At 35.1% G+C, this 17189-nt stretch overlaps 1 protein-coding gene across 1 annotated transcript; it reads right to left on the bottom strand.

The window, feature by feature from the left end:
- Nucleotides 1-1084: 1084 nt before the first annotated feature.
- On the bottom strand, nucleotides 1085-16836 carry LOC133321799 (type-2 histone deacetylase 1). Its single transcript, XM_061530873.1, has 4 exons — nucleotides 15945-16836; nucleotides 4337-4567; nucleotides 1284-1729; nucleotides 1085-1212 (listed from the first exon to the last, which is right to left on the bottom strand). Exons 1-4 carry the CDS (start codon nucleotides 16801-16803, stop codon nucleotides 1174-1176), a joined length of 1575 nt encoding a protein of 524 aa, XP_061386857.1. The 5' UTR covers nucleotides 16804-16836; the 3' UTR covers nucleotides 1085-1173.
- Nucleotides 16837-17189: the final 353 nt, after the last annotated feature.

The following is a 17189-nucleotide window of genomic DNA, read 5'->3' as shown; positions in this document are numbered from 1 at the left end:
TCAAACATGAAGCTGTGGAGACTATCATTGTACTATTTTTTTTCGCAATACATTTAAAACAAGACCTTTAATACCAAGATGGGTCTTGAGTTTTTTTTTTAAATTTTTGAAAAATTCAGACATTTAAAGCTAAAATGGGTCTTGAGTTTTTTTATAAAATTTCTATAAGACTGAATCTGTTCATTTTTATTACACAATACATTTTGGGTACACCCTGTTAGCTATGAATTAATTAATGTATTATTATTTTTTTTTTTAATTTTTATATAATTATTTTATAATAAAAATATGTTTCTCTTTGTTTTTTTTTTTACTTTTTGTCAATAAAGTATTTATTATTTGTTTATATTTTATTCCTTTAATTTTTTATTTTGATTTGTTGTTGTTCTATTTTAATTTAAGAAAAAATATATATGTATTTTTTTTTTATAGAATTGTTTTAATTTTTATGTTTCTTTTTTATTTAAATGATCTCGTTTATTTGTTTTGTTCGATTTTGTTTTGTATATATATATATATATATATATTAAATTTGTAATTTGTTGTAATTTATTATGTATATATATATATTTTAATATTTATATTTATAATTATTATTAGTATTTTTATTTTTATAATATTATTATATTTATAACTATTGTTCATAAAATGGACTATTCTTTTGTTGTTTAGATAAGGCTTTAGATTTACTTCTCTGTTGATTTTTTTTTGTTTTTCTTTCTTTCTTTTGTATAAGGAAATTTTTTTAAATTTATATATATCATCTTTGTTATATTTGCAGCCTATTTTGTATTTATAAATTTGTTTATAGCTAGTTCCCTGGTGAAAAAATGGGGGCGGGAACTTAGACCACATTTAAGATAAAAGAGAATTTCTTTTGTTTTTAAAATTAAAAAAAAAATGAATAAAATAAACGAAATTTATATATCTATGTATATATGAAATAAACCACAGTTATAGTTGTTTTTATAAGAGATATCGAGAAGGTAGGGGAGAGCAGGAGGATGGATCGATCCTCTTTTTCATTCATTAGAGTAAAATCAAAAATTAAAAACTAAGGGGGCTTGGTTTTGTCATTCCACCACTAAACTACAATCGTTGAGGGGCTTAGGTGCGTCTAAGCATTTCATAGTTTAGTAAAGGATCATTGGCGTATCTAAGGCTTCGTAAATCTCATAAAAATGGATTATTTGAGTTTAGAGCTCCACTAGCCTGTAAAGAAAAAAAAAACAGTAAATTAAACAAAATGAATATTATGGCGTGGTATAGCACTCAAAACCTACCGCAAAAGGATTATTGAAAGCATTTGCCGTTAGCCCAGCTCCCGTTGCGGCAATTTGTTGCTGCTGATGCATTGTACCAAAACCAAAGCCACAACCATTTGGTATTCCCGCCGAATACATGGATGTTGCCACGGGTACACCGCCGGCTGGCGATGTTATTGCTACGGCTGGATTCATACTACTGGCATTATTATTGCTGTTGTTATTGTTAATGTTATTGGTGGTAGCAAAACCATTGGCGGTATAATTGAAAAATCCCGCATTGGCCTGTGATTTTTGTCCCGCATTCATAAAGCCATTTGCCATGCCATTTGGTATTAAAGTCATTTGACCAAACAATTGTGTTGCATTCGGCGGCGGTGCATTGCCATTATTTTGAAATGGATTTGCCACAACAGCTGGGTTGCTGCTGTGAGCGGCAAAGGGATTAACCGTACCATTTGTAGCTGAAAAAAAAACGGTGTAAAATATAAAAAAAAAATATTAATGGGATTAGAATGAGGAAGAAGTTTGCTGTTGTCAATAAATTTGCCATAAATCCCTGCTGTTGGCCCAAAAATAGTCCATACTTTCTGAGACGATTAATGCATGTCCGTCCGTCAGCTGATGTTAAATTGTAAACAAAGTACAGGTCGCATTTATCATACGATTTGGATGAAATTTGGCACAACTCATTTATTTGGCCCAAGGACGAACCCTATTGAAATTGCGAAAAATCGATTTAGATATAGCTCCCATATATAATTTCGTTCGATTTATGGTAAATGGTGCGCTAAAGTCTCTAAATATCTTTCGATTTGCACGAAATTTGGCATAGTGTATTAAATTAAGGAGAAAAGGAGAGGGGAGAAACGTATTTTCAGAAAACAGAAGAAAGAACAGGACAGGAGTCAGAATGAAGTCCGAAAATTCTACCAACGAGTAAAACACCAAACCGAAGGCTTTGGTGCAGGTACATCCTCCTGTAGAGATGAAGAAGGAAACCTGGTGACGTGCTGAGAATATGGAAGGAGCATTTTGAAAAACTTCTGGTCTCAAATAGTAGCGGTGAAGAGGATACCCCAGAACCAATAATAGATGACGGTATAGAGTGTATACCACCAATCCAAGATGAAGTCAGAATAATAATCAATCGGCTGAAGAATGATAAAGCAGCAGGTGCCGATAGGTTACAAGCCGAACTATTCAAGACTGGTGGTCAGATGCTAGTAAGGAACATGCACCGCCTGATTAGTACAAGTTGGCTACAGGAGTGCATGCCCAATGGTTGGAACCTCAGCATCCTGTGTCTCGTGCACAAAAAAAGGAGACAAGACGATATGTGTCAACTATAGATGAATAAGTCTTCTTCCCATCGCATATAAAGTGCTATCCAGCGTACTGTGTGAACGACTGAAGCCAATGGTCAATGACATTATTGGACCATACAAATGTGCCTTCAGACCTAGAAAATCCACCATTGACCAGATTTTATCTCTGCGCCAAATCATGGAAAAAACCCCATGGGAAAACACATCGACACATTCCAACTATTCGTCGACTATAAAGCCGCATTCGACAGCCCCATCCGTTCAGAGGTGTTTAAAGCCATGTCTGCGTTTGACATTCCTGCAAAATTAATTCGGCTATGCAGGATAACTTTAACAGGCACAAGATCAGCAGTTAAAGTCGGAAAGTACCTTTCGGAGCCCTTTAATACCGAACGAGGATTCAGACAAGGTGACAGTTTGTCGTGTGACCTTTTTAACATCCTGCTGAAAAAGGTCAAATGAGAGGCAAAAGTGAACAGAAATGGCACTCTGTACACCAAACAACACATATTACTGGCCTATGCCGATGACATCGACATAATGGGTCGAACATTGAGAGCGGTAACAGCCACCTTTGAACAAATTGAAAAAGAGTCTGCCAAACTGGGTCTGGCAGTAAACGGCGAGAAGACCAAGCTGATGATATCAACGCTCAAGACGTCCAGTAGACTCGGACTGTGGAACTTGAGAACTACAGCTTCGAGGTAGTCAAAGATTTTATATAGCTTGGTACCGCCATAAACAAAACGAATGACATAAGTTTTGAAATTCGGAGAAGGATAACGATGGCCAACAGGTGCTACTATGGTCTGAGCAAATAACTCAAAAGCAAGGCCACCTCCCGCCAGACCAAACTCACACTAGAAGGCGAAATTGTTGCTGGATCGCTATGACATTTTACAGGAAGTTTTATTGTAAAGGACGATACCTAGAAATTTCGGTGATGATCAGATGGTATATAGGGTGGAATGGACTGAAAACTATATTTCTGTATGCTAGTGCTTTTGAGGCCACTATTGTAAGACGAATATTACAAATTTTTTTGGGAAGAGAACTGACTAACTATTTAAAATTACTGTTTTAAAAATAATCGGTAAGTATTTAAATGAACCAAGACTTTTGGGTGTAAAATCACCAAATTAGGATCGTAGGGCGTAAATGTTTACTCTGGGAAACATGATTCGGAAATATGCCAGGGTAAGAAAGAGGGTGCAAATATCGCCAAGGTTTGGAATATAGATATGGAGAAAATTAGGGTTCGGCGGTTGTTGTTGTAACAGCCGTATTGCTTTTACACAATGGGCTGAGGTGATAGTCGTTGGCCGAGTAAGACTTGGGTCGTTTCGGATCGTAGACCCCTCTGTCGTGGACACGGAGTTCGGTGGTAGTTGTGTAGGGTATGATATGGTCGGCAACGACCGACTATATATCTCCTCTCAATGGTTAAATATATATATATATATTTTGATGGGTCTTCCTTTCCCTCATAGTTTCCTTGAAGTCTATTCTCTCTTTTGGTCGTATGAAACTGCTAACTTCTAAACTATTACGGAAGACTAATGTACATTTACAAATACAATATTTTGCTGGTCTTTTAAGGCTCCCTAAGTATTATTTTGTCGTCCCTTCTCCTAAAAATACCTTCAAGTCGCCTCTCTTTCTCCTGTCCATAATAAATACCTTCATCTATAAAAAAAAACACTTTTAGAGAAAATATTAAAAAAAAAACGAATTTTTACTTACGATTTCCAAAACCAGATTCAACAACATTGGCGGTAACGATTGACGCAGCCTGGGCTGCAACAGCTTTACTTTCACGCAATTGTTCATCCAAATCTTTAAGGGCGGCATAACGATCCGCTGCTGGGGCTGCAGGAGATGTGCTTACATTACTGTTATTGTTGTTATTGTTATTAAAGCCATTTGTATTGGAATTTTTATTATTAATGGTAATACCATTCGACATTGGAAGACCTAGAAAAGAAACAAGAGAGAAGAAAATATATACATCGATTAATATTAGATAAATTAATTATTAATAACAATTAGACGATGTAAATGGTTAAGTAATAAATAAGTCAGTCAATGTTTGAAAGATTCACTTAAAAAAATAGTAAAAATCAATGATGCAACCAGAAACTTGTATAGTTTTGAATTTAATAATAACAATAACAAAAAAGGTAATACAAATTTATTAGCTTGGAACATTCTCAAGACATACATAGGGGAGTATTTGATAAATTGTAAATCATAAATCATAACAATCAAACTGCAATCATAATTATGCAATAAAAAGGCTGGCAATACAAAATTGTCTACATATAGCAAAGGCTAAAAAATGTTTTGTGAAAAAAGAGTAGATTTTTGAATATTCGAAAATTTTACTTATTTAAATAAATTTATTGGAAGTTTCCAGCATGTAAGAAATTGAAATTCCAAAATATCTCTAATTCGATATGAAAAATCTTCAAACCACACAGAAAATAAAATGGTGGCGGGCTTTACATGGTACTACTACAAAACATGAACCTATATTCTCAATGTTTTGCAAAGGTGTTGTTCAACCTTCAAGAATTCGCGAAGCCAATATCAGCAGGTAAGATTTGAAAATTGGGATAAAATCGTAAAAAAAGCCGAAAATGTCATTTGCAATACCAAACATCCTGGGAGTAAAAGCAATGTCTGGGTAACATTTCAAAGCTCTAATTTCACAATTCATATACACCCCACCCCCATTTTGGTGGAGGATATAAAAAGGGCCAATTGCAATACAAAAAAAATAATATTATCGCAAAAATCATGCAATCAATTAACAAACTGAATTGAATCGATAAAAAACAGCAGCAACGAAGCAACCAAACAAAACGATAGAAAATAACAACAAATGCAACAGCAGCAACAACAAGCAAGGCAACAAATAAAAATTTGGCGTGTTATTGAACAAATAAGATACACAGTGCTACCAAAAATTAAAGAAAAATAATTAATAAAATAATGAAATATAAAAATAAAAAAATCAAACTTGTAGCAGTCTTGAAAAAATATACTTTAAACCTGTGAGCAGAGCAGTATAGTCGGACACGGTCGATACCCTACACAACTACCACGGAACTCTAACTTTCTGCGGATGGTTATTCCGAGCACCCTCTTGCCCGATCAGAGGTTAACAGGACCTCTTCCTTACAATGTCATATTTTCCGAATATTACTAATATACAGTATAGCCCTTCTAATTACTTGTTCCAGGTTGTGTATAATCGTGGCCTATAGATTGACTCAAAAAAAAACACAAAAAATTAAGTTTTCGGTCCACTTCATCCCAAAATTATTATCTGATCATCACCGAAAATTATAGGCGCTGGCCTTGACCATAACTGGAACCTCATGGAAAATTTCAAAGCGATCAGCTCTATATTTTCGCCCTCTAGTGTGGTAATGGGTTACTAAATATTAGAGGAATACATTAGCACCTGTAAATATTTAATTGTAACTCCCACATCCGAGTACATACGACAGTATAATTGGTATCAATTTAAAGGTCAATCACTCCTCATGGATATGCTATTAACTTTTGGGGCCTATGTCCTTCAGGGGTCCATCTGACCCGCTAAATATTGACCGATCTTTATCAAAACATGCTTATTTTTTGGCCCGATTTAAAAAATGCACGACTTTAGTAGTCCTTAAAAAAATAGTCTTTAAAAAATGCACGCCTCTAGTAGTCACTGGAAAAATATTTTTTAAAAAATCTACGCCTTTGAAAGGACTTTAAAAAATCTACGCCTTTGAAAGGACTTTAAAAAATCTACGCCTTTGAAAGGACTTTAAAAAATCTACGCCTTTGAAAGGACTTTAAAAAATCTACGCCTTTGAAAGGACTTTAAAAAATCTACGCCTTTGAAAGGACTTTAAAAAATCTACGCCTTTGAAAGGACTTTAAAAAATCTACGCCTTTGAAAGGACTTTAAAAAATCTACGCCTTTGAAAGGACTTTAAAAAATCTACGCCTTTGAAAGGACTTTAAAAAATCTACGCCTTTGAAAGGACTTTAAAAAATCTACGCCTTTGAAAGGACTTTAAAAAATCTACGCCTTTGAAAGGACTTTAAAAAATCTACGCCTTTGAAAGGACTTTAAAAAATCTACGCCTTTGAAAGGACTTTAAAAAATCTACGCCTTTGAAAGGACTTTAAAAAATCTACGCCTTTGAAAGGACTTTAAAAAATCTACGCCTTTGAAAGGACTTTAAAAAATCTACGCCTTTGAAAGGACTTTAAAAAATCTACGCCTTTGAAAGGACTTTAAAAAATCTACGCCTTTGAAAGGACTTTAAAAAATCTACGCCTTTGAAAGGACTTTAAAAAATCTACGCCTTTGAAAGGACTTTAAAAAATCTACGCCTTTGAAAGGACTTTAAAAAATCTACGCCTTTGAAAGGACTTTAAAAAATCTACGCCTTTGAAAGGACTTTAAAAAATCTACGCCTTTGAAAGGACTTTAAAAAATCTACGCCTTTGAAAGGACTTTAAAAAATCTACGCCTCTAGTAGTCCCTGGAAAAATATTCTTTAAAAAATCTACGCCTCTAGTAGTCCCTGGAAAAATATTCTTTAAAAAATCTACGCCTTTGAAAGGGCTTTACAAAATCTACGCCTTTGAAAGGGCTTTACAAAATCTACGCCTTTGAAAGGGCTTTACAAAATCTACGCCTTTGAAAGGGCTTTACAAAATCTACGCCTTTGAAAGGGCTTTACAAAATCTACGCCTTTGAAAGGGCTTTACAAAATCTACGCCTTTGAAAGGACTTTACAAAATCTACGCCTTTGAAAGGGCTTTACAAAATCTACGCCTTTGAAAGGGCTTTACAAAATCTACGCCTTTGAATGGGTTTTACAAAATCTACGCCTTTGAAAGGGCTTTACAAAATCTACGCCTTTGAAAGGATTTTAAAAAATCTACGCCTTTGAAAGGGCTTTACAAAATCTACGCCTTTGAAAGGGCTTTACAAAATCTACGCCTTTGAAAGGGCTTTACAAAATCTACGCCTTTGAAAGGGCTTTACAAAATCTACGCCTTTGAAAGGGCTTTACAAAATCTACGCCTTTGAAAGGGCTTTACAAAATCTACGCCTTTGAAAGGGCTTTACAAAATCTACGCCTTTGAAAGGACTTTACAAAATCTACGCCTTTGAAAGGGCTTTACAAAATCTACGCCTTTGAAAGGACTTTACAAAATCTACGCCTTTGAAAGGGCTTTACAAAATCTACGCCTTTGAAAGGGCTTTACAAAATCTACGCCTTTGAAAGGGTTTTACAAAATCTACGCCTTTGAAAGGGCTTTACAAAATCTACGCCTTTGAAAGGATTTTAAAAAATCTACGCCTTTGAAAGGACTTTAAAAAATCGACGCTTTTGAAAGGATTTTAAAAAATCTACGCCTTTGAAAGGACTTTAAAAAATCTACGCCTTTGAAAGGACTTTAAAAAATCTACGCCTTTGAAAGGACTTTAAAAAATCTACGCCTTTGAAAGGACTTTAAAAAATCTACGCCTTTGAAAGGACTTTAAAAAATCTACGCTTTTGAAAGGACTTTAAAAAATCTACGCCTTTTAGGGATCACTAAATCCACGCCTTTAATAGTCAATCAAGAAATATTCTTTAAAAAATCCACGCCTCAAGTAGTCCTTGAAGAAATATTCTTTAAAAAATCCACGCCTCAAGTAGTCCTTGAAGAAATATTCTTTAAAAAATCCACGCCTCTAATAGCCCTGAAAAAAATGTTCTTTAAGGGGACCCCCCCATTCTCGGGGTCAAAATTTTTTTTGATTTAATTCGATTCTACACTAATTCAAGAATGTCTCTACAAAATTTCAAGTGAAAATCTCAAGAACTCTTGAAGATATAGCCGATTTATTGTGTCAGCATCAAGTGACGGCTAAAGGGCTTCTCAAACTTACACCGCGTTTTTCTCTTTTGCGAATGGCGGGCACGATAACTCAAAAACTAATAACCCAATCGATTCCAAATTTTTACACGTTTCTCTGTGAGTGTATGGCTATCGTATGAACTAGGATAAAGCCAATCGGTGAAGATCTTCCTTATTTTTTAACTTGGTTTTTGGTCAAAAATCGGCGATTTTCCAAAAATATTTTTTCAAAGGTCCGCCATTTTGTTAATTTTAGAGCGAAGTCAATAATCCTAGTTCATACGAGAGAACACCGTTGGAATTTTCGGATTCCGATGTTCCAGTGAGGAGTTATCATCCCCGCCATCAAAAATAAGGACTTTTCTTTAATTACAAAAAACAACAACAAAGCAATAACAAAAATGTTTCGTAAATTATTTTTCTTCTCTTTTAAATCTTCAAATATATGTGTGCAAAGTTACAAACCTTAACAAGCATTGGTATTGATTTACCAGCCCATTGAAAATCTTGAAAAATTAAAATCGAGAATGGGTGGGGTTCCCTTAAATATATGCCTGTATACCTCTCTATTTTTTTTTAATTAATGGCCCTTGAAAAAATATTCCTTAAAAATCTACGCCTGTATAACCTCACTATTGAGATTGGCTTTGAAAAAAAAATATTTAAATTCAGTATTAATATTTTTCTTAAGCTGTAGCACTGTGTATAATTAGCATAAATAAATAAAATCAATTCGAAATTAATTTTCAACTCTAAAAATAAAAATTGGAAAACAAAATTAGAACTCAAACGAAAAAAAAAAATGAAAAAAAGAAAAAAACTTACGCCAACAATTATTAATATTATTGTTGTTATTATTATTATTGTAATCATTATTTTTATTGTTGTAAAATATGTGATTGTTGCTGTTGTAGTTTATAGTAGTGGAAGAAGAAGAAGATGTTGTAAAATTTGTGATGGAGATCGATTTATCAATTGACGCATCTGGTTGGGGAATATTTGAAGGACATTTTGGAAAATTTTGGTTGGCGGCAGCCACTTCCCGATTCGAATTGTGGGGATTTCGATCAACAGCAACAACAAAATTAGATGCTGATGAGGAGGAAGGAGTGTTGGAGTTGGGGATCAATGTTGACAAAGGAGTGGCGGAGTTGGGAAACGTTGTTGACGTTAGGCTGGAAAGAATTTCGGGATGTTGTTCGAGAATATGATCGGTTGAGAAGGGATCATTCTCATCATAGGCTGGTGGTGGAGGTGTTGATAATGATGTGAAGGTTGCAAGAACATTTGTAGCCAACGATGCGGAAGAAGTTGTAGGAGGAGGAGGTGATGGAGTGGAGGGTGGAGAAGTTGGGGTAAATGGATTTCTAATTGGATTGTTGTTATTGTAATTATTATGATCATTATTATTATTGGTGTTGTTATTGGCAAAAGAACTCTCATCATCGTCATTAACATCAGCAACAGGAGAAAACAAATCAAAATTTGAATTAGAATTTCGTACAAAATTAAAATCATTTGTATGTGGTGTTGTTGTTGCTGTGGTTGCAATGTGGCAAGGAACAAAAGATGCGGTAGAAGAAAATTGACTAATAAAATTGTTGTTGTTATTATTATTGTTGTTGTTAAATAATTGTAATTCATTTGCATAGTTATTATTATTATGATTACGCATACTATCACAAACAACATCGAGATGCACAGGACGAAAAGGATTTGAATTGGACATACTGGTGGTGATATTTTTCGATTCGGATGTGGTTGCCAGATTTGTTGTTCTTGGGGCTGTTTCAAAGAATGAGGTTGTGGTGGTGTTGGACGGGTTAAGGATATTGCCACCATGGATGCTGGTGTTGTTGTTGTTGCTAAACAAGGACATGCCTATCGAGGGTTGTTGTTGCTGCTCTTCTTCTTTTATATCAAATAGACTTGTTGATGTCAGCCATGCTGCTGGTATACACGAGGCCTGTTGCTGTCGTTGGCTGTACATTGAGGTTGTTGCTGCTGGCGATGCACTGCCACCATCCAGAGACCAAACATCCCATTGAGCATTTAATGAAGTGTCCTTTGATGTCATTAAATTTGAGCTGTTGCTGCTGCTGCTAATGGAGGTAGATGTTGTTGTTGTTGGTGGTTGGTGTGGGGGTCCTACCATCGTTCGTGTGGTATTGAAATGATTTTGATTACCCAATACAGCCATTGCTGTGGCATGGGCAGCCAATGCCAGAGGTGTAAACTTAGATGTGGAGGTGTTGGTGGTATTAACCGATTGTTGCTTTTGTTTTGCAAAAAAATCTCCCTCTCCACCGCTGCTATTCTTCTCCGTTTCACCCATTGAATATCGATGGTGACCCGCCGCACCATTCATTGTTAAAAATCTCTCGAAATCCTCAAGTATGCTATTGAAATCATTTGTGGCCTTTTGATAGGCCTCATTTGGTGTAAATTGTATATAATCCTCTTGCTGCTGCTGTCCATCGTTCTCCGATTGCAAAGAATTGTCCATTTCCAGAATATCCTTTAATTGACGTTCATTTGGTTTGCTTAATGTCAATGAATCGGATCGAAGGGATTTCTTGCGTACAGCATTTTTTCGTACAAATTGATAATTGGGCTCTTCGTTAACATCTCCCACAGGATTTTGTCCTTTACGGATATGACCAAGGAGGATTTATTAACGGTTTTGTTGGTTTGGTTTGTTGTTTATCAAGGTCAAGCATAATTACACAAAAAAAGTTGTATTTTGAACAAAGGATGTGTGTTCGGGGGGTCATTTGGAATAGACGAGAAGAAGAAGAAAGAAAAAAATACATAATATAAAATTAAAATTAAGAACTTCGATCCAATTTCGAATGTCACAAAATTTATTGGATTTGCGTGAAAAAATGAAAAAGAAAAATAAATGATTATAAAATCGATATTTATCTGTACGCGGACATATATTTACAAAAACAATAAATTACAACAATTAAAAAAGTTAATAAAAATAAAAAATAATGAAGCGAAATTCTTTGTACAAAAATTAATGATTATTATTTTAGGGTATTTAGGTAACAAAAATCCACGCCTCTAGTAGTCCTTCAAAAAATATCCTTTAAAAAGATCAACGCTTCTAGTAATCCTGCAAAAAATCCACGCCTCTAGTAGTCCTTCAAAAAATATTCTTTAAAAAGATCGACATCTCTAGTAGTCCTTCAAAAAAATATTCTTTAAAAAATCCACGCCTCTTGTAGGCCCTTGAAAAAATATCCACGCCTCTTGTAGGCCATTGAAAAAATATTCATTAAAATATCCACGCCTCTTGTAGACCCTTGAAAAAATATCCACGCCTCTTGTAGGCCCTTGAAAAAATATTCTTTAAAATATCCACGCCTCTTGTAGGCCCTTGAAAAAATATTCTTTAAAATATCCACGCCTCTTGTAGGCCCTTGAAAAAATATTCTTAAAAATATCCACGCCTCTTGTAGGCCCTTGAAAAAATATTCTTTAAAATATCCACGCCTCTTGTAGGCCCTTGAAAAAATATTCTTAAAAATATCCACGCCTCTTGTAGACCCTTGAAAAAATATCCACGCCTCTTGTAGGCCCTTGAAAAAATATTCTTTAAAATATCCACGCCTCTTGTAGGCCCTTGAAAAAATATTCTTTAAAAAGATCGACACCTCTAGTAGTCCTTCAAAAAATATTCATTAAAAAGATCCACGCCTCTAGTAGTCCTTCAAAAAATATTCTTTAAAAAGATCCACGCCTCTAGTAGTCCTTCAAAAAATATTTTTTAAAAAATCCACGACTCTAGTAGTCCTTCAAAAAATATTCCTTAAAAAATCCACGCCTCTAGTAGTCCTTCAAAAAATATTCTTTAAAAAATCCACGCCTCTAGTAGTCCTTCAAAAAATATTCCTTAAAAAATCCACGCCTCTAGTAGTCCTTCAAAAAATATTCTTTAAAAAATCCACGCCTCTAGTAGTCCTTCAAAAAATATTCTTTAAAAAATCCACGCCTCTAGTAGTCCTTCAAAAAATATTCTTTAAAAAAACCCACGCCTCTAGTAGTCCTTCAAAAAATATTCTTTAAAAAATCCACGCCTCTAGTAGTCCTTAAAAAAATATTCTTTAAAAAATCCACGCCTCTAGTGGTCCTTCAAAAAATATTCTTTAAAAACTCCACGCCTCTAGTAGTCCTTCAAAAAATAATCTTTAAAAAATCCACGCATCTAGTAGTCCGTCAAAAAATATTCTTTAAAAAATCCACGCCTCTAGTAGTCCTTCAAAAAATATTCTTTAAAAAATCCACGCCTCTAGCTGGCTCTTGAAAAAATATTCTTTAAAAAATCCCCACCTCTAAATGCCCTTAAAAATATACTTTAAAAAATCCACGCCTCTAAAAGTCATTCAAAAAATATTCTTTAAAAAATCTAAGCCTCTAAAAGCTCTTCAAAAAATATTCTTTAAAAACTCCACATTTTTTATATATTTTTTTGAATTTAACGGTAAATGTCAAACATGTTTATCTAGCGTGTATGACAGAACACACACCCATATTTTCGAAACCAAATTAGTTTTGCTACCAGAAAAAAAATAATTGAACAAAAAAAGCTAGAACATGGTGCATCAAAAATATGTGGAGCAGCTTAGCATCCGGAGACTTGTTACCAATTTGACCAATTTAATGGTCAAATGTTGTTATGTGTCTGTGTGTGTGAAAGGCGATTAAACTATAAAGCCAATAAGAAGGCGAAGCAAAGAGATAAGGATGTACAAGAACAACAACAACAAAAAGAATATAGAAAAAATAATTTGTGGCTATTTCTCTAATAAATCACAGAATCGCTAGAGAAAGGAGAAGACACGCACACACACGTAATAATTGCAGATTCCGAAACAAGAATAAAATCGGATTATTAAGTCATAAATCCTGTTATACTTGGGAATGGCTTTAATATAAATCTGGCACAAAAAAGGGGAAGAAAAAAATTACAAGAAAAAAAACATTTAAAGCAAAGAGAAATAAAGAAAAAAGAGGAATAAAAAGAGACCGACACAAAAATACCAGCTGAGTCTGGAAACGAGAATTATTAAAGAGTTTCAAAAGGATTTTCAAATAAATGCAACTTTTTTTTAGCAAATATATAGGTTAACTGCTGAGGAAGAGTTGGCAGAAGAAGAAAAAATCTGTTTGTAGCTAAAGGAGTAGCATTATTTGAACATGTTTAGCTAAGCTGCAGTTATGTGGAGTTGAGAAGAATGGCACAAAAGGAGCAAAAAAAAATATTCGTTAAAAAAGCCATGCCTCTAATAGTCCAGGAAAAAATATTCTATAAAAAATCCACGCTAAATCGACACCTCTAATAGTCCATATTCTTTCAAAAATCTAAAGAGGATAAATTGTGGGTCTAATAGCAGAACTATAGCCTAAAAGAAGGGTTTTTTTAAACAAAAATTAAAAATAAAGGACTTCCATCTAAAGAGAGCAAGTTATGGGTCTAACTATATAGCATACCCATAGAAGGTTTCTAAGGACGAAAGGTCTTCTGTGTAAAAATAATACCTTCTGTGCAAAAATACTACCCGGAAGACCGACAGAAGCTCTTCTATTTCTCTCGAAGCCTGCCTCCCCTCAGATCGAAAGTCTAGAAGATAGATAAGAGCCTTTTTGCCTACAGATAAGCAATTAGAGGTATTTAGTTTAACAGAAGCGTTTTTTTGTAACAAAAATTAAAAAAAAGGACTTCCATCTAAAGAGGGCAAGTTATGGGTCTAACTTATATAGCAGACCCATAGAAGGTTTCTAAGGACGAAAGGTCTTCTGTGTAAAAATAAGACCTTCTGTGCAAAAATATTACCCGGAAGACCGACAGAAGCTCTTCTATTTCTCCCGAAGCCTGAGTGAATTTTTTCTACTTGTCTTAGAATATTGAGATAAGGACCTGCCAGCCCTGAGATTAAAAGTCTAGAAGATTGATAATAGATTTTTTGCATATAGATAAGCGATTGGAGGTATTTCGTTTAACAGGGTAATTTCTTACAACCAAAATTAAAAAGTAAGGACTTCTATCTACAGAGGATAAATTGTGGGTAGAACGATGAAAGGGCCTTATGTATAAAACTACGATGTTTTGTCTACCAGGAAGACCGATAGAAGGTCTTAATTTTCTCTTGAAGCCTGAGCGATTTTTTTCTATTTGGCCTAGAATACCGAGAGGAGGTCCAGCCTTCCCTCAGATTGATCGAAAAGAGATTTTTTGCCCATATATAACCGATTGGAGGTATTTTGTCTAGGGAATCCCGGTGGTCCGTTTTTTATGTAAGATAGAGATGAGTTCATATTTCTACACAAGACTAATCGGAGATCTTCAGCATACAGAAGAACCATGGGAGGTTTTTTGTTCATAGAAGATCGATAGGAGATCTTCTATCATTATGTGACCGTTAGGAGGTCACTTAGGAGGTCTTCTGTATATAGAGAAACGTTAGGAGGTTTTCGGTGTGTAGAAGACCCCTCGGAGGACTTCTAAAATATCTTTTATCTTTAGTATATCCCTAGGAATCCCTATGACATTTTCTATAGATAGAAGACCCCAAGGAGGTATTTTATTTTTTGAAGACCATTAGGAAAACCTCTATCTATAGAAGACCTTTGAGAGGTCTTCTATCTATAGAAGACACTTAGGAAGTCTTATATCTATGGAAGACCTTTGGGAGGTCTTCTAGCTGTAGCATATATTTGGGAAGCCTGTAGAAGACCCTTAGGAGGTCTTCTATCTATAGAAGACGTTTGGGAGATCTTCCATCTATAGAAGGCGCTTAGGAAGTATTCTTCTATCTATAGATGGCCTTCTTCTATAGATGGCCTTTTTGAGATCTTCTACCTATAGAAGACGTTTGGGAGATCTTCTATATATGGAGGACCCTTAAGAAGTCCGATATTCTATGTGTAGAAGACCCTAAGGTGGTTTTCTATTTCTATTGAAGTCTTTTTGGGAGGTCTTCTATCTGACCCTTATCTATCTATTGAGGGCCGGTTAGAGACCTTTGTATGGCCGAATATAGAATTTTATGGGCAAATAACTTCCCCTAGAAGTTACGCTCCTGATACCAATAGAAACCATTAAATATAGAAAAAAAAAATTAGAAACAATTTTACAAAAAGAAGAAGGAAATCATTTTAGACTGTTTTTCGAAAAGTTCATGTGAGTGAGCGAAAAAAAAAAACAAAAACTAGACTCACAAAAAACAACAACACAAAAGAAATAATTAACATTTAGAGCATATAGGCGGCTCGTGTACACAACAACAAAAAAAATGAAAAATTAAATAAATAAAATTGTTGTGTTGCTAGTTTGTGGAGCAAATGTGGACTAGCCATTAGCTTTACAAAAACAAGAAGAAGAAAAACAACAACAACAAAAATAAAAAAACCTTCAACTCACCTGCAGCATTATAAATCGGTGCATGATCGAAATCGGCAAAATTCTCATTATTACCACCATTGCTGCTGGTAAAACCATTCATAAATTGTTGCTGAGCACTAATGGCGGTCGATCCTCCTTGTGTGGATGACGCCTTCAGTGGCTGTTGTATTTTGGCATAACCGTTATTTGTTATCGATGCTGAACCCACCGATGAGGCTGGGCTCGTACTGGCCACGGTGGCATTAAAAATATCAGCTGAACCAAAATCGGCAACAAAATCTGCTTCGGCCCCAAACCCATTGGCACTGGCACAACTGCTGGTATCGGAGAGGGCGCCAGTTGAGGCGGAACCCACCGATAAATTTAAGCCATTGTGTAGACCAAAGGCATCGGTATTGAAGCCATTTTGAAGATGCGATGTGTTGTTGTTATTGCTGCTGCTGCTGTTACCGCTATGCTGAGGACGACTTATGGCCGATGAGGAGGATTTGTGTAGGCCATTCGCTGTAGTACGTTGTGAAGTGGGCGGAGTTAATTGTATGTGGGAGTGGTGATTGTTGTTGTGTGTGCTATTGTTGTTATTACTGTTGCTGCGATTATTGTTCGATGTTGCTGATGATGATGATGTGGACGTGGATGTTGCTGCTGTTGTTGCTCCTGACGACGAAGTCTTAAGATTTGTGGCATTTGTTAGGGACTTAAGAGGACTAGCCGGCTCCAAGTAATAACGTTTACGTTCATATTTATCAATCATCAGCTCGCGTTGATCCTGATGCACAGCACGTTTGGGATCCCACAATCCCAGCCATGTCTTGGCGCAGAAATCATTACCATGGGCCTTAAGGAAATCAATTTCATCTTGAGTGAAGGTGGCCATTGAAATGGATTTGACACGATGTGGTGGTGTAATGCCGCGTCTGGAAGGAGAAGGAAATAGAGAAGAAAATTAGAGAATGAAGAAAAATAAAAAAGGGAAATAAACAACAAAATTGTAGAAAGGGTGGATTTATTGTTTTCGGGAATTGCTATAGACCTTGATTAAAAAAAAATTGAGGGAATTATGAAGGCGGGTCTTTCTTAAAGAATGTTTTTTTAGAGACTTCTATAGGCGTGGATAAAACAAAAATATTATCGAGGACTTCTATAGGCGTGGATTTTTTAAAGAATATTTTTTCAGTGACTTCTGTAGGCGTGGATTTTTTAAAAAATATTTTTTCAGCGACTTCTATAGGCGTGGATTTTTTAAAGAATATTTTTTAGCGA

The sequence above is a fragment of the Musca vetustissima genome, unplaced genomic scaffold, assembly GCF_032173495.1.
Source record: "Musca vetustissima isolate MV318-11 ecotype Yass unplaced genomic scaffold, APGP_CSIRO_Mvet_v1 utg1258, whole genome shotgun sequence".
Lineage (NCBI taxonomy): Eukaryota > Metazoa > Arthropoda > Insecta > Diptera > Muscidae > Musca > Musca vetustissima.
Note: the sequence above shows the minus strand (reverse complement) of the source record. Positions and strands in the feature narration are given on the sequence as shown.

Excerpts from the sequence above, each read along its gene's own strand:
- LOC133321799 (XM_061530873.1), bottom strand. The coding sequence starts at position 16,803 with ATGGCCACCTTCACTCAAGATGAAATTGATTTCCTTAAGGCCCATGGT. Across the intron at positions 1,730-4,336 it reads TGAATCTGGTTTTGGAAATC|CTACAAATGGTACGGTTAAT; the intron begins GTAAGTAAAAAT and ends TTTTTTTTTCAG. Across the intron at positions 1,213-1,283 it reads CTTTCAATAATCCTTTTGCG|GCTAGTGGAGCTCTAAACTC; the intron begins GTAGGTTTTGAG and ends TTTTCTTTACAG.